The 15,277-nt window shown below is 40.8% G+C and overlaps 1 protein-coding gene across 1 annotated transcript in view; it reads left to right on the top strand.

Moving 5' to 3' along the window:
• The window catches only part of DGKQ (diacylglycerol kinase theta), a 110,294-nt gene extending 104,668 nt beyond the window's left edge, over window positions 1–5,626 (top strand). Inside the window, exon 23 of the mRNA XM_069962207.1 lies at window positions 4,065–5,626. Coding sequence (XP_069818308.1) covers window positions 4,065–4,169 — 105 coding nt within the window. The 3' untranslated portion in view covers window positions 4,170–5,626. The remainder of the gene's footprint in view (window positions 1–4,064) is intronic.
• The last annotated feature ends 9,651 nt before the right edge of the window (window positions 5,627–15,277 follow it).

The raw sequence follows: 15,277 nt of genomic DNA, 5'->3' as shown, positions 1-15,277 counted from the left end.
AGATTAATGATTTAGAGTTACAAAAATTACACTAAATGTTGGTCTAGCCTTGATTTTTTTCCATTTCCACAAGGGGTTAAAAAAGAAAATGAACACAAAACATGTAGGGTAGTTTCCCCTGAGTATGAAAATACCCCACATGTGGGCATAATGTGCCATATGGGCACAGGGCAAGTCACCAAAGGGACAGAGCGCCATTTAGAGGCTGGAATGGAGGATGGAGGCCATGTCGCAATTACAAAGCTCCTGTGCTGCCAGGACAGTAGAAACCCCTGACAAGTGACCCTATTCTGGAAACTACACCCCATAAGGAATCTAACAAGGGGTGCAGTGAGCATATGGACCCCACTGGTGACGGGCACTTACGTAGAACATGTGCCGAGAAAATAAAAAATACAATTTTTTTCATTTTCACGTCCCAAATGTGGCCGTCACTAGGGGGCCATATTCCCGCTGCCCCCCTTGTTAGATTCCTTATGGGGTGTAGTTTCCAGAATGGGGTTACTTGTGGGGGGGTTTCTACTGTCCTGGCAGCACAGAGGCTTTGTAATTGCATCATGGTATCCTCTAATGGAAATGGCGGCCATACCTATTTAGCTGGGGAAAAGGGACAATTCTAATTTATTTGGGGGTATTAGGCCAATTATTGGTTTATAAGGTTGAAAATGACAGGTATCCATCAAACTCAATCTGTGTTGATCCAGAGGAAGGCAAAAAATCCTCGTGAGGCAGACGACAGTAGCCTCATTACAGGGGAAAAATTCCTTCCCGACTCCATATTGGCGATCAGAATAATCCCCGGATCAACGTGACCCCTGAAATAGGAATAAGGGACAGAATTTAGATAATGTAGAATTCCGATGATGTGTGGTGCGCCTTGAAGCGATCCAGTATGCAGAGGCCGGGGTGATGAGGACAGGTGTCACACTGGAAAATGGTGTCCTTCCTGATCCCTCTGTTATGCCACACTCTGCACTTCTTCTGGGGTCTCCCGTTCTCCAGTGTGGGGGACGTCACCTGGAAAATGTTGTCCTGGTGCGATACGGGGTCCTTTATATCCAGAAGCGCTGGGTCCGCTCCATGGCTGCTAAATATTAGGGCGCTATTACTACTTCTGATATGTTCAGATCGTGCTGCAAGCTATAGTAGCTCGGGCAGCGAGGGACCGGAAGAGGTGGTGCTGGTATAAAAGTTATCCCTGTACAGGTGGTGACCTTTATCCAGCAGTGGGAAGATCAGTTCCCGGACAATCTTCCCACTTGTTCCGAGGATGGGGGGGAGGGGGCATCTGGGGGCATCTGGGGCTGGATTCGGGTGTCCCTTCCTACATACACTCTAAGGGTACGTGCACACTGCGGAATCGCGACAAATAACCCTTCTTGCATTCCTCAGCTGGCACCCACCTGCGGAGTGATGCAGGCGCACGTCTCCATCCGTGTCAAAGACTCCATTCTATGCACGGGCGGATTCCGCTCTCCGTCCAACGTGTTCATTCTTTGGATGTGACACGGGTGGAGACACGCACCCGCATTAGTCCGCCGGTGGGTGCCAGCTGCGGAATGCACGAAGGGTTATCCTTCGCCATTCCGCAGTGTGCACGTACCCTAAATCTGTAAGTGTACCCTGAGGTACTCTCACAGAGTTTGGAGAACTTCATACCGTCATCTCTTATTGGGACGGTACTGGCGGAAAAGACGTGTCTGGGGGGCAGCGTACGCTACGCTACCCCCAGACACGTCACTGGATGATGAGGATGATGAGGATGAATGGAGGAAAGAAGGATCCTCCCATTCATCCTCACTGGCTGTTTCGGTGTCGGAGGCAATAATAACGTATGCGTCCAACGCCGAAAACACCCTGGGGGCCATCTTTATACGGGGATTGGTATATGGGGTATGTAGTGGTGTAGTGTCAAACTTTATTCAATGTAGTGTGGTGTAATGTAGTGTTTTTTACGTGTTTTTTTACAGTAAGTATAAAAAAAAAACCTACGCCAACAAAGGAGTTGCTGATAAATGCCGCACTTATGCGCGGCACTTTTTAGCAGACCGTGGCAGTAGAATATAGAAAAAAAACACCCTACGCCAAAAAGGAGGAGTTGCTGAGTAGCAGCGCACTTTCGTGCGATGCTGATCAATACTCAGCGGCAATAGGGTGCGGAAAATAGAAAAAATTTGGGAAAAAAAACCAAAACTTTTTCTACATTCTGAACATCCCTGTAGCTGCTGATAAGTGTATTACACATATCAGCCACTAGAGGGCAGCAGAGTGCAAAATCCGGAAAAAGACGAGGCTGGAGCCGAAAAAAGCCGATGGGGACCCGAAAGACGCCGATCAGGACCCCGGGACAGGTGAGTAATGTGCAAATACCTGCTCTGGACCCCTCAGCTACCTAGCTGAGGGGTCCAGAGCAGGTATTTACTATTTTTGTGGACTCTGATCGCCGTGCCACCGGCCCGATCGCCGTGAACGGCCGGCCGTTACCGGCTGGCCGTTCACGGCGATCGGGCCGGTGGCACCGTGACCACCATTACTTTTTACAGTAATGGCGGTCGGTGCTGTCCTCTGACAGCACCGACCGCCATTTTTTCCGATCGCCGCTATTGGCTGATCTGAATTGATCAGCCAATAGCGGCGATCGTAAGCACGGGGGGTGTTAACCACCCCCCGTGCTGAGAAGCTAAGATGGCCTGCTATGATTTATAGCAGGCCATCTTCCCCGATCGCTGTGTGTGAACACACAGCAATCGGGGAAACATCGGGCGTAAATTTACGCCCTGATGCGTTAAGTACCAGGGCGCGAGGGCGTAAATTTACGCCCGATGTCGTTAGTGGGTTAATCCACTCCTGGTTTTGGTTGCAATACTGACTGAAATATACTGACTGAAGTATACGTAGTGTGAACCCAGCCATATTATGTTAGTGTGAACACAGCCTCAGCTGCAATCCAGAACTACTTTATTTGTTAATGTCCCTCCTAAAAAAGGCACATGTAGGATTGTTGGGTCTATATGTGCATGTATTAATTTACAGCGATCAGCTGCTGGCCACCAAAATATTGTTTTTGGAAACAGTGTTTCAACTGAAATCTAATCCCATAAGGCAGTTGCAATTTTATTATATGCACAAGATATGTCAGCCTTACCATTTGTTCAACATGTACGTATATATGTGTTTGACTCAATGATCTGTTATGTAAAGGACTTGATTAAATTTTTTATGGGCAATATATCATTGCCACTGGTTTAAAAAAAAATTACATTTTGGGACTTCTTATGATAGGACATCTTCCAAGTGCCACAGCATTCTCTCCTGACATTGATGGGTTAAGTATGACCATGCTGAGTGCTACAGAGCTGAAGCCATTTTTTCATTGTCTTTCTGTCTTCTCATTGCAGAATCATTTATATGATGCCTTAATAGTTTGTACAACCTATTAAATACTGTATAAAACAACTTTTTAACCCCAAAAAATCTTCTCAAAAGTTGGAGGTTGTCTTTTAAGCCGGGCATGGTTGCCGCATACTGTGGGGGAACTCAAAAACTGCCTCATCCCCACCGTATGCGGCAACCACTATAAAAGAAAACAAACTATTCAACTCACCTGTGACCCGTTCCTGTGAGCCGCGTGTCTCCCATCATGTTTCCGTTGCAAGCAGCGTGATGCAGAGACACTGCCTGTGCCGGAGGTCCCCGCAGCTCTGCCAGCAGCCGTGCGTTTCATCGGAGACGCTTGACTCTTGGGAGAGCTTTGGGAGAGCTTCTGGAGAATGGCAGAGGCGCCAGAAGTCCCTAAAGCCTTTGCCATTCTCCCGAAGCTATCCTGGCAGCTGAGCGTCTCCAAGTTTCTCTGATGAGACACTCAGTTCCCGGGAGAGCTTCAGGGACCTCCGGCACAGGCAGTGTGATGCACACTGCCATCTTCAGGAACATGACGGGAGACGCACGGCTGCCAGGAATGGGTGACAGGTGAGTTGATTGTTGTTGTTTTTGTTCTTTTTTACTTCAGTTAACATTTTTCGGCTTTTAAGATTTAATGTATCTTTTTATATATTTTGTTTTAGGTTCATATGCTAAAGAAATCAAAGCAGAAGCAAAAGAAAACCTCATCAAGCTCCAAAGACTCAAAAGGAGACCCAGTTACACTATCTAATGACAATGGAAGCTAAGAGCAAATGTCTGCTCTGGAACTTCTTAGTAAAACACTGCAGTGCAGACTTAGGGCACACAAAGACCCAAGTCCCATAAATGCCTTCTAAGGGATCCTGATACTGAATTCTACTTCCACAGTATACTTTCATTGTTTGCAGCCCTTGCAGCTTCCAGTGACCATTTTCCCATAAATAAGCAGGGCTGTAGGCTTGTATACATGACGTCGATATTATCTCACCTTTGTAAAGGGTTAGCAGGTAGCTTCTGCATGCTACACCATGGCTGTCAGGGTGCGTTGTAATTCTTAACTATTATGTCTATGTCTATCAAGGATAAATTATTTAAACGTCTCCCTTCTATGACCAGACAATTGAAGCAAGAAATATGTAGGAAGGACACTGGAACAAACCATTGTGTTAATAACCCACCTTACTGCAAGGCTTGAAGAAGAACAAGCAAATCTCATACATGTTCTGTACTGTGTTTAAAGCACTGTCTTTATAAATGATTTTTTTTAAGTGGTAATATCAATATAATGAGCAGAATTTTAATTTTCAATTTTCCCCCAAAAGGCATACTTAGTTGTAATTCTTTTGTTGTGTATAGGCAATTTAAGGAAAGCTTAACAGTACATTTTGCCAAGGATTTTATGATGTCTGTGTTTTTGGAAGCAGTTCAGGTTTGAAGTTCTCATGACATTTATAATTTGTGTGATTACTGTTCAACTATATGGGAGTTTGCAACTGTGGACTGTTCAGTAAATTATACTTAATGGATTATTTTTTTATTTTTTTCTAATTTAAGCCCAGTGATCAGGTTTTACCAAAGTTTGTGAGACTGTGTTATGTAATTGTGCTGGTAACAATTTACTGTATAGTGTCTATGTGTACTAACAACTAGTGCTGTCATACGAAACCTTCAATAAGTGGGACTTCTATATTCTTTTACTTAATAGTATGTGGTATATTGGCTATGAATATTAAACTAGTAAGTGTATGTTTACTACATTTGTAGAGACAAACATTATGGGTTTTATAGATGCAAATGCTGTTTCTATATGTTTATATTCCAAAGTGTTAAAATGCATAGAAGGGTGTATTGTTTGTGTAGTTGTGTAGTTGGTAATGCTAGGAATTATACAGTACTTTCCAGAGGAAATGCTGCAGTAACATTATTTTATATTATTATTATTTTACTACCTAGAAGAGGAATCAGACCAAAGTCCTACATAGGCATTTAACCACACTTCCATTGTTACAGGCTTTATATAGGAGTTATACATTATAGAGGATTATAGAGTGCATCAGCCAACATCAGTGGAAAAAGCATTTTGCATATTTATTAGGCTACATTCACACTGCATTTTTGTTTTCATATAATGTATATGTTAAAAATGGGAAAAACATACACATTAACAGATGGTAAAGATGGTTACTGCAGTATGCCATACAGTAGAATCTGTTCCCCATCTATTTACACTGATATATATATATATATATATATATATATATATATGTATATATATATATTACAGTGTGTAACAAAATGTATTATATATATATATATATATATATATATATATATATATATATATATAAAAAAAACTAAATTTATAGTACTGTAGCAAAAACATTGAAAACAAAGAAAAAAACAGTGTAAACCAGCCTTAAAGCGACTCTGTACCCACAATCTGACCCCCTACAAACCGCTTGTACCTTTGGATAGCTGCCTGGGGTCCGCTCGGCATGTGATGCAGTTATTGTGCTAAAAAACAACTCAAAATAGCGTGACCTAGAGTATCTGTGGACTAGAACGGACTAGAACGGATTAGATCTTGGATTAAAAGCAGCTATCCAAAGGTACAAGCGGTTTGGGGGGGACAGATTGTGGGTAAAGAGTTGCTTTAATCACATTTTTTTAATCTATTAACTTTTTTTTATTGGGCCAAGAAGTGAAGCTGAGTATTTGAAGCCTGTAGCTGTAGTGGTACATTTGTCATCTTTTGCTTTTACCTGCATGTGCTTTGCTGCCAAAATCCTGTTTTTGAGTACATGTTGATCAAAAGTGACTGACAAGATGATACAAGACCCCACAACGTAGTTTAGTGTGGTATGATGATGTCTGTGAGCCTGTTAATAAATATATATATATATTATATAATTTTATTTTTTTTTTCTGTACCCCAAATTGTTAACAAGTCAAACAAAATGGAGGTCGGAGACAGCAGTAAAAGTGAAAACATGAAAACATGCAAAGTTAGGGCACAGATACTCCCGTTTGGCACGGGCTGCAAGTTTAAAAGTTGTTTTTTAGGACAATAACTGCATCACCTGCCGAACGGACCCCAGGACAGATCTTGGATTAAAAGCAGCTATCCAAAGGTACAAGTCGTTTTGGGGGGGGGGGGGGGTCAGATTGTGGGTACAGAGTCGCTTTAATCACACCGGATGCAGTGTTTCAACATTGCTGCCCTTTCAAGCCTGAGAAAGGCCGCAGTGCTGAAACGTTGCATCTGGTGTGATTAAAGGTCATGTTTTCACTTTGTCAGCTGTCTCCGACCTCCATTTTGATTCAATTATCGACTTATATACAAATGAATGAAGCTGTGGCTCAATTCAAGAAAAAGAGGTAAGGGTGTCACTGTAGAGACAGGTTGGACCTCCTGAAATCTCATACTTGTCCCCTATCCTGTGGGTAATATTAAATTGGAAATCCCCTTTAAACATAAAAAGGAAGTACATGTTTTGTTTTCTTAGATGTAAAAATGTGTGAAATTCTCATTGTGTAAGTTAATATATTACCAAGTATCCACATTCTAATGTATATATAGAAAGTGTAATTATTTAATATTGTAAAATATTTAGAGCAAAATCATTATAGCATAGTGCTCATTCAAGAAAATATTTTATTTTTTGAAAAAAAAAAATGTAATCCATTTACACTGTGGAATAACTTTTTTTCATGGTTTTTTTTCCTTTGTGTTTTAAGAACTTTTTATCAACCTTTTCTTTTAGGAATAGTCTGAAATTATTCCAAACTTACATTTGACGTGAGGTTTGTGGTGCTAAACATAATATACATATTGCTAGCATATGTAATACAGATAATTTTTTTAAATAGAATATTCCAAAGTTAAAAAAAAAAAAAGTAGTAGGTTTGCCAAATACCACACATCTCACCAAAGATAAGCAGGTAATGTGATGTATGTGCCTGGTATTCTTCTGCAGGAAAACTAATAAATGGTATGTTACATTAATACCATGTAGAACAACTTTTAAGTCAGCTACAGCCACTGCCTCCAGCCTTTCTCATGGTTTATGTAGTGCTACAATCCACTGTGAATGAATGGCATATTCGTTTTTTTTTCTGTTTAGAGTTATTAATTAACTTATTTAACTTAACTTAGAGTTAAAACAGGTCTCATCTACAGTTGTGCTCAATAGTTTACATACCCTGGCAGAATTTTTTCTTTCTTGTCCTTTTTTTTTTCAGGGAATATGAATGATAAACATAAAAAAAAATTTTTCACTTGTGGTTAGTGGTTGTGTGAAGCCATTTATTGTCAAACTACTGTGTTTTCTCTTTTTTAATCATATTGACAACCAAAAACACCCAAATGGCTCTGAACAAAAGTTTATATACCCCAGTTCTTAATACCGTGTATTGCCCCTAGTAGTGGATTATAATAGGGGCGTTCCGGGCAGCAGCCCGGGGCCCTGAGCTCCTGGGGGGCCCATGACCACCCAAAAAGACTTATACTTTCAGTGGTGTACTGTCTCCTGGCTACACTTCCGCCATGATTTGCAAAAAATCACAGTTTTTTTTTTATGGCAATTTTGCACAAATCAGGACATCATGACATTATCTTTCCTGTACTATGAACGCCAGGCTAGCGCTACCATAGTTACAGTGCGGTGGGGGGGCCCAGGCTTGGTGAACAGCCCGGGGCCTATGGTAAAGTTAATCCGCCCCTGATTGCCCCCTCTAACATCAATGACAGCTTGAAGTCTTTTGTAGTAGTTGTGAATAAGGTTCTTTATTTTCTCAGATGGTATGAACTGCGTGCTTGAGATTTCCCCAGAGTGGCTCAATGATATTGATGTGATGAGACTGAGATGGCCACTCCAGAACCTTCACTTTGTTCTGCTGTAGCCAATGACGGGTCACATCCCATGCGCAGTTTCTGAGCTGATGAGTGCAAATTTGCCCCTAGTATTTGCTGCATTGGCTACAGTGGGACAAAGAGAAGGTTCTGGTGTGGCCAATAATATCATTAAGCCACTCTGGGGAGATCTCAAGCACATAGTTCATGTAAGACAGTTCAGGACTTTACAGGAACTGGAGGCTTTTTACCGAGAAGAATGGGCAGCTTTACCATCTGAGAAAATAAAGAGCCTCATTCACAACTACCACAAAAGACTTCAAGCTGTCATTGATGTTAGAGGGGTATTAAAAACTGGGGTATGTGAACAGGGACATTCGGATGTTTTTGGTTGTCATTATGACAGTAGTTTGACAATAAATGGCTTCACCCAACCACTAACCATGAGTGTTATCATTCATATTCTCTGAAAACAGGAGAAGAAAGCAAAAATTCTGCAGGGGTAAACTTTTGAGCGCAACTGTATGTGATCAGCGTTCAATGTACTGCTCAATAGGCTGGGCTCACATAGCTGTGTCAGTTTAGGTCATTAGACAGGCTAAGAAAAATACCTTCATATTAGGAGACATTCATACATTCCATGAATGGTCCATGTATGGAATATGTGCTACAGAACGGACTTCAGAATTCCCAGCATAATAATCCATTATGTGTGATGTACAGCAGCACAAAGATTTAAACAATTTTGGAGCTCACAACAACATATTGATGATGCGGTGAGTTCTGAGGTCTAGTCCATAGCACATGATCCGTGCACGGACCGTAATTACAGAACGTGAATGCCCCCTTCGTCTATTGTACAAAGAAAAAGATGAAATCAGTCATAAATCCACAACATAATGCACGTTCTATAGTTGGAAAACTGCAGATAAGTTTTACAGCAGTTCTGACGTTAACTTAAAAGGGGAGAATTTTTTTTCCCAAGGCCACAATATGGCAGAAGCTTCATCAAAAGTATTTATCCAGGATTAGAAAAGAATGGGCACTTTCTTCCTGAAACTGTGCCACCCTTGTCTTCAATTTGGGTGCGGCTTTGCAGCTCTGTTTCATTGGTATGAATGGAGAAGAGTTTTAATACCACACAGAATTCAGGGACAGTTGTGGTGCTGTTTTCGGAAGAACACCCAAGTATTTTTAAGCTATAAGATTTTATATTTGCCAGCAACCATCTGAGTTTAACAAAAGAAAATGCACCTTTGCTGATGGTTTTCATTAATTAACAAAAAAGGGACTTTTAAACTGAAAGAGATGGGAGATTTGATTCACCTTGCAGAAAAAAATCTTTGAAAAAAGTGATGGGAATAAAAACGGTTGTCAGGGAGTGGTGGGAACCTAATAAGCAATGAAATAAGTCCCGGCACTCACGTCTTTTGAAGCAAAAAAAGTTTCTGTGTTTTATTCACACATGGGACGCTGCACGCGTTCCGGCCATCAGGGCTTTTTCAACAGCATGCTGTTGAAAAAGGCCTGATAGCCGGAACGCGTGCAGCGTCCCATGTGTGAATAAAACACAGAAACTTTCTTTGCTTCAAAAGACGTGAGTGCCGGGACTTATTTCATTACGTTTATGTGACTATTCCCTTGGCACCCCGGTGAGCTGGTGTGCCGATCGTTGGCTTGGAGTTAACCTAATAAGCAAGTTATACTGACCAAGACCAGTGATGCTGCAGCTGCAGAGGGCACTGGGACAGGTAAGTGTAACTTCACTATAATGTTCCCACCACCCCCTGCCATCCCCCCTTTTTTTGTAAGTTTGCCTGGAGTGCTCCTTTAATGAAATTGTCCGTCTGCTTTCAGGCTGCTTCTTTTGAACTCCACTCTGGGTGTGTGGAAAAGCTAGATGCAGTCCTGTGAGACGTTTTCCAGGACAGTATCCAGCTTTTCCAGGTACGCAGAGAGGAGAAGAGTTCAAAGGCAGCAGCCTGAAACCCGACGGCTGAGTGTAATGAAGCGCTTTGCTTCTTTACTACTGATCTTTAGTTGAAATAGTAGAAAACCCTTTGCATTATTTATTTTTTTGTGGTATCAAATGTGTTGGCATATATGGCTAATATAGAACTTTGATGTAATCAGAGCCTTAATGAAGTTTATATGGGAGTTAACACATTGGGGGACATTTATCAAGACTGATGCAAGTCTTTAAACCCCACCCCGTTTTCCCAGCCCGGATTTACTAAGGCGCACACCTCTTAGTACATTAGGCCGGCCCTGTGCTCTGAACAGGTGTAGATTTATGCCTGGTTTTATGTCTTTATAAATCACCACTGAAAAAGGGGTGAATCTGCCCCTTTTTGGTGGCATACACCAGGGGAGCATAATGGTAACCCCCCCCCCCCCCCCCCCCCCCGCAATATGTGTAGTTGTCTCATGGACAGGGGGGAAATTTATTAAAACAATTATACAAGTATAGATTGTGTCAGCAAATTGCACTCGACAATGTGTGCCAAATAAATTTTTGTTAGACATTTTTTACATTTACCTTTTTAAAGGGTTGAGACAAAAGGGTGTGGCTGGGGGATTTTTTTTTTTCTGTTCACTACAATAGCACTTCTCCCTAGTAGATTCAATGCAGTAACACAATAAAGCATGGCAAGTCCTAGGGAGGGATTTGTTAGTTTTTGGCTGTGTTAATTGTCTACTTTCTTCCTTCCCAGCAAAATATTTTTTGCCCAATATATTTTTTTTAACTATCCAATGTATAGTTAGACAACTTAAGCTGTAACTGGACCTATCTGCAAAATCTGTATATTCTAATTTTGAAGAATATTTGAAATAATTGTGCAATATAATAATGTGTGGAGAATATAGCATGTTGTAAACAGGACCATATCACTTAGAGGTGTTGTCTGGGCATTTTACATTGATAGCCTATCCACAGGATAGGTCATTAGTGTCAGATCAACAGGATGCCAGCACCCCTGTGGATCAGCTGTACATATGGAACATACACAATGACCGGCCATAGGCAGTTGGCGTTATTCATTGTGTAGTGATGGCACAGAGTTATCGCTGAGCAGTTTCCTTTGAAGGGAATGCAGCACCCTGGCGCTACCATTACACACTGAACAGAGCCATTGGTTTCTGGATGTTGTGTATGCGGTGTCACATTGGCTCTGTTGAACAGCTGATTGATAGGGGCTGAGTCTTAGCACTCGATCCAATGCATAGTCCATCAATGTAAAAGCCTGGACAACACCTTTAATTTGATTTGGTTGTATTATTTTTAAATTTATATTATAAAACTATACTGTAATTTGAGTAATACATACAGTGTGATATGTAGTAATACAGTGTGTGATCTGTAGCATAGCGTCAGTGAAAACTCTAGGCTGCTAAATTACTATTTTTAATAAATATACTAAACAGCATGAAATATTCAAACTCCTGTTACATAACTGTAGTTATTGAACAGCATTTGGACTAGCCTCATCATTCCATTGTGCCTTCATATGCCGAATTTCAGATCTACTGTACTGTAAAAGTTGTAGCCTGATGCTTCTTTGATGACCAGAAACTGTTTAATGATTTTTTCTATATTATTATTATTATAATTATTATTGCCATTATCCAGAGCCACTTACCATGTATTCAGCTAGTAAGTACAAAAGGGGGTTATTTAGGATTAGAAAAAAAAAAGAAACAGCTACTTTCTTTAAAAAACAGCACCACACTTGTTCTCAGGTTGTGTGTGGTATTACAGTTCAGCTCCATTCACTTTAATGGAACCGATATGCAAAATCTCACCCAAACTGAGGACAGGAGATCTGGAAGATGACACACTTTCACATTGTCTAGAAATAGAGGATTTACCCACAGGAGAAAAACTACCAAAGTACAAAGAGCACTGTTCTACCAACTGCAGTTTACTGTGTGATAGGGAAATCACAATTGAATACAGTCTTAAAGCAAACCTGTCATGCATTTCATGGTGCCTGAAAAGCAGATCATTTGGGTGGTGGTTTCTTCCTGGCTCTCCAGTTCAAATGAATAGATCTTTACCTTTATGAGTATAGGGGAAATACCTATGAAGGCAGGTGGGGTCCTAGTCCAGGGAGCATGAAAGTGATGACTGATTGACTATAAAATGAACTTTCAGAAATTTAAGGGCAATAAGCAGCTTACAGGGACACTATATATTTTCATACAGGGAATGACATTGTTGTTTTTAATGTCTGATGGGAAGTTCTGAGAAATGATTGCCCCCATTATCATTCCTGTTTATGATCTATCTCCAGGCTTACAAAGATTTTTATTGGTTCCTTTATTACATAGCCGGCTTTAGCTTCAGTGGTTCGTGGGTATTGTTGCACTTTTAGTTTGTCTTTCAGCTGGAAACATTGTGACATCAGACACACACCACTGTAAACACTCCAGTTTTCTGTGTTGGTGACAACAAACTTAATCTTTTCTTTCTTTTTTTTTTTTTTTCACCTCAAACATAACCTATATATTTTTCGGTTTATGGTGTTGCATTGGTGGCTGCTCATTGATACACTTAAAGCAATATTGTCATGTTTTATGACTAACACTGACTGCTGTATAAGCTGGCATACTTTCTGTATTATTATTTTGTCCTTACCCACTGTGCCATTTTATGTGGATGACTTATGCTTTTATTTTTCTTTCCCTTTTTGCGTGTGCTCGAAGTGCACATTACACGTTTACTTGTGGTTTAAGCTTGAAGATCTACTTCTCTTGTTGTTATGTTTCTATCTTGTCTCTTTTGCTTTCCACTTTGTTGGTGATCCATTTCTTAAATGTAAAGTTTTTTATTTAAAAGCATTTAGCTCTAGTAGGACTAAAACATAAAGACTGTATTTTTTGGGGAAAGACAGTTTATATCTATGTATATGTTTTCTTGTTTTAATTTGCACTGATTTTAGTCCTGTATTGAGTGTATATGAGGATATCAGATCTATATAAATTTCTGTGATAAATGCTGTTTTGTTGGAAAAAAAAATTCTATCTATAAATATCTATAGTACTTTGTTTAATTCCAGTTAAATGACAAATTTTAAGTATTTTGCTGCAAAAATAATATAAAATGTGTGTTACATCCTGGCTTGTTCCTGTTTAATTGTGCATTTACAGGGTACATATAAGCTTAATTTCAAAAGGATAGTCATTCAGCAGTTTTTAGTGTATTTACTAAGAAAATCTAGAAAGAATAATTATTCATTATTCTGCTCAAGAAATCACTGACTGAAGTGGAACCAGGGGTCAATAGTTTAAACTGGTAAAGGTGGAGAATGGTACATTCTGGGTCCTCTGAAACCAAACCAAACCAAAACCAAAAAACATCATTTTTGCAGCTGCTTAGAGGTGGCAGAACACTTTCAGGGGATCAATACACCATACCACTAGGGGCTTTATACTGGCTTTATAAATTTCAGCAAAGCAATTTTAACAAACAGTATGAAGATTAGTTGCTGTGGTTGTAAAAGTCAAGAGGTCCAACATATTACTCTTTTTAAAAAAATAAAAGTTTTTCTTTATACAAAACATTAAAATACATGCATATAATACAATAGTTATTACTTATATACCAATCGTTCCTTTAATTTCCCCCCCCCCCCCGACCACCACTGAGAGGGAGGGAAAAAAAAAACAACAACCTACTTTTCTTTTATAAACTTTCTCATATATCTTACTGTATTCTTCCCATTTTACAACACTTGTAACATTAGGGGAGGGGAAATCCAATCTCGAATTATTATTAATCTTGCATATAAAGACATAGAATAACCTTGATCTTAGCTCCGGGGGGTTTTATATTAGAGGTCTCCCCCAAAATTATCAATCTGGGGAACCACAAGATTTGTATCGCAATAGTGATTTTTATTTGAGACTAATACTCCTGTAACTGGGCATAAACGCACAGCATATGATAAAGCCTGGCTTCTTTTTCCCCACACCTTGGCCGTCACCAGGGGGCCATATCCCCGCTGCCCCCCTTGTTAGATTCCTTATGGGGTGTAGTTTCCAGAATGGGGTCACTTGTGGGGGGTTTCTACTGTCCTGGCCGCACAGAGGCTTTGTAATTGCATCATGGCATCCTCTAATGGGAATGGCGGCCATACCTATTTAGTTGGGGAAAAGGGACCATTTTAATTTATTTGGGGGGTATTAGGCCAATTATTAGTTTATAAGGTTGAAAATGACAGGTGTCCATCAAATTTAACCTGTGTTGATCCAGAGGAAGGCAAAAAACTCTCGTGAGGCAGACGACAGTAGCCTCATCACTGGGAAAAAATTCCTTCCAGACTCCATAATGGCAATCAGAATAATCCCCAGATCAACATGACCCCTGAAATAGGAATAAGGGACATAATTTAGAAAATGTGGAACCCCAGTGACGTGTGGTACGCCTTGAAGCGATCCAATATGCAGAGGCCGGGGTGATCAGGACAGGTGTCACACTGGAAAATGGTGTCCTTCCTGATCCCCCTGTTACGCCACACTCTGCACTTCTTCTGGGGTCTCCTGTTTTCCAGTGTGGGGGACGTCACCTGGAAAATGTTTCCCTGGTGCGATCCGGGGTCCTTCATATCCAGAGGCGCTGGGTCCGCTCCATGGCTGCTAAATATTAGGGCTCTATTACTGCTTCTGATATTTTCGGATCGTGCCGCAAGCTACAGTAGCTCGGGCAGCGAAGGACCGGAAGAGGGGGTGCTGGTATAAAAGTTATCCCCGTACAGGTGGTAACCTTTATCCAGCAGTGGGAAGATCAGTTCCCGAACGATCTTCCCACTAACTCCGAGGATGGGGGGGGGGGGCATTGTGGGGGCTGAGTCGGGTGTCCCTTCCTTCATACACTCTTAAGGCTGCGTTCACACTACGTATATTTCAGTCAGTATATTTCAGTCAGTATTGCAACCAAAACCAGGAGTGGATTATAAACACAGAAAGGATCTGTTCACACAATGTTGAAATTGAGTGGATGGCCGCCATATAACAGTAAAT

The sequence above is a fragment of the Dendropsophus ebraccatus genome, chromosome 3, assembly GCF_027789765.1.
Source record: "Dendropsophus ebraccatus isolate aDenEbr1 chromosome 3, aDenEbr1.pat, whole genome shotgun sequence".
NCBI classification, from domain to species: Eukaryota; Metazoa; Chordata; class Amphibia; order Anura; family Hylidae; genus Dendropsophus; species Dendropsophus ebraccatus.
Note: the sequence above shows the minus strand (reverse complement) of the source record. Positions and strands in the feature narration are given on the sequence as shown.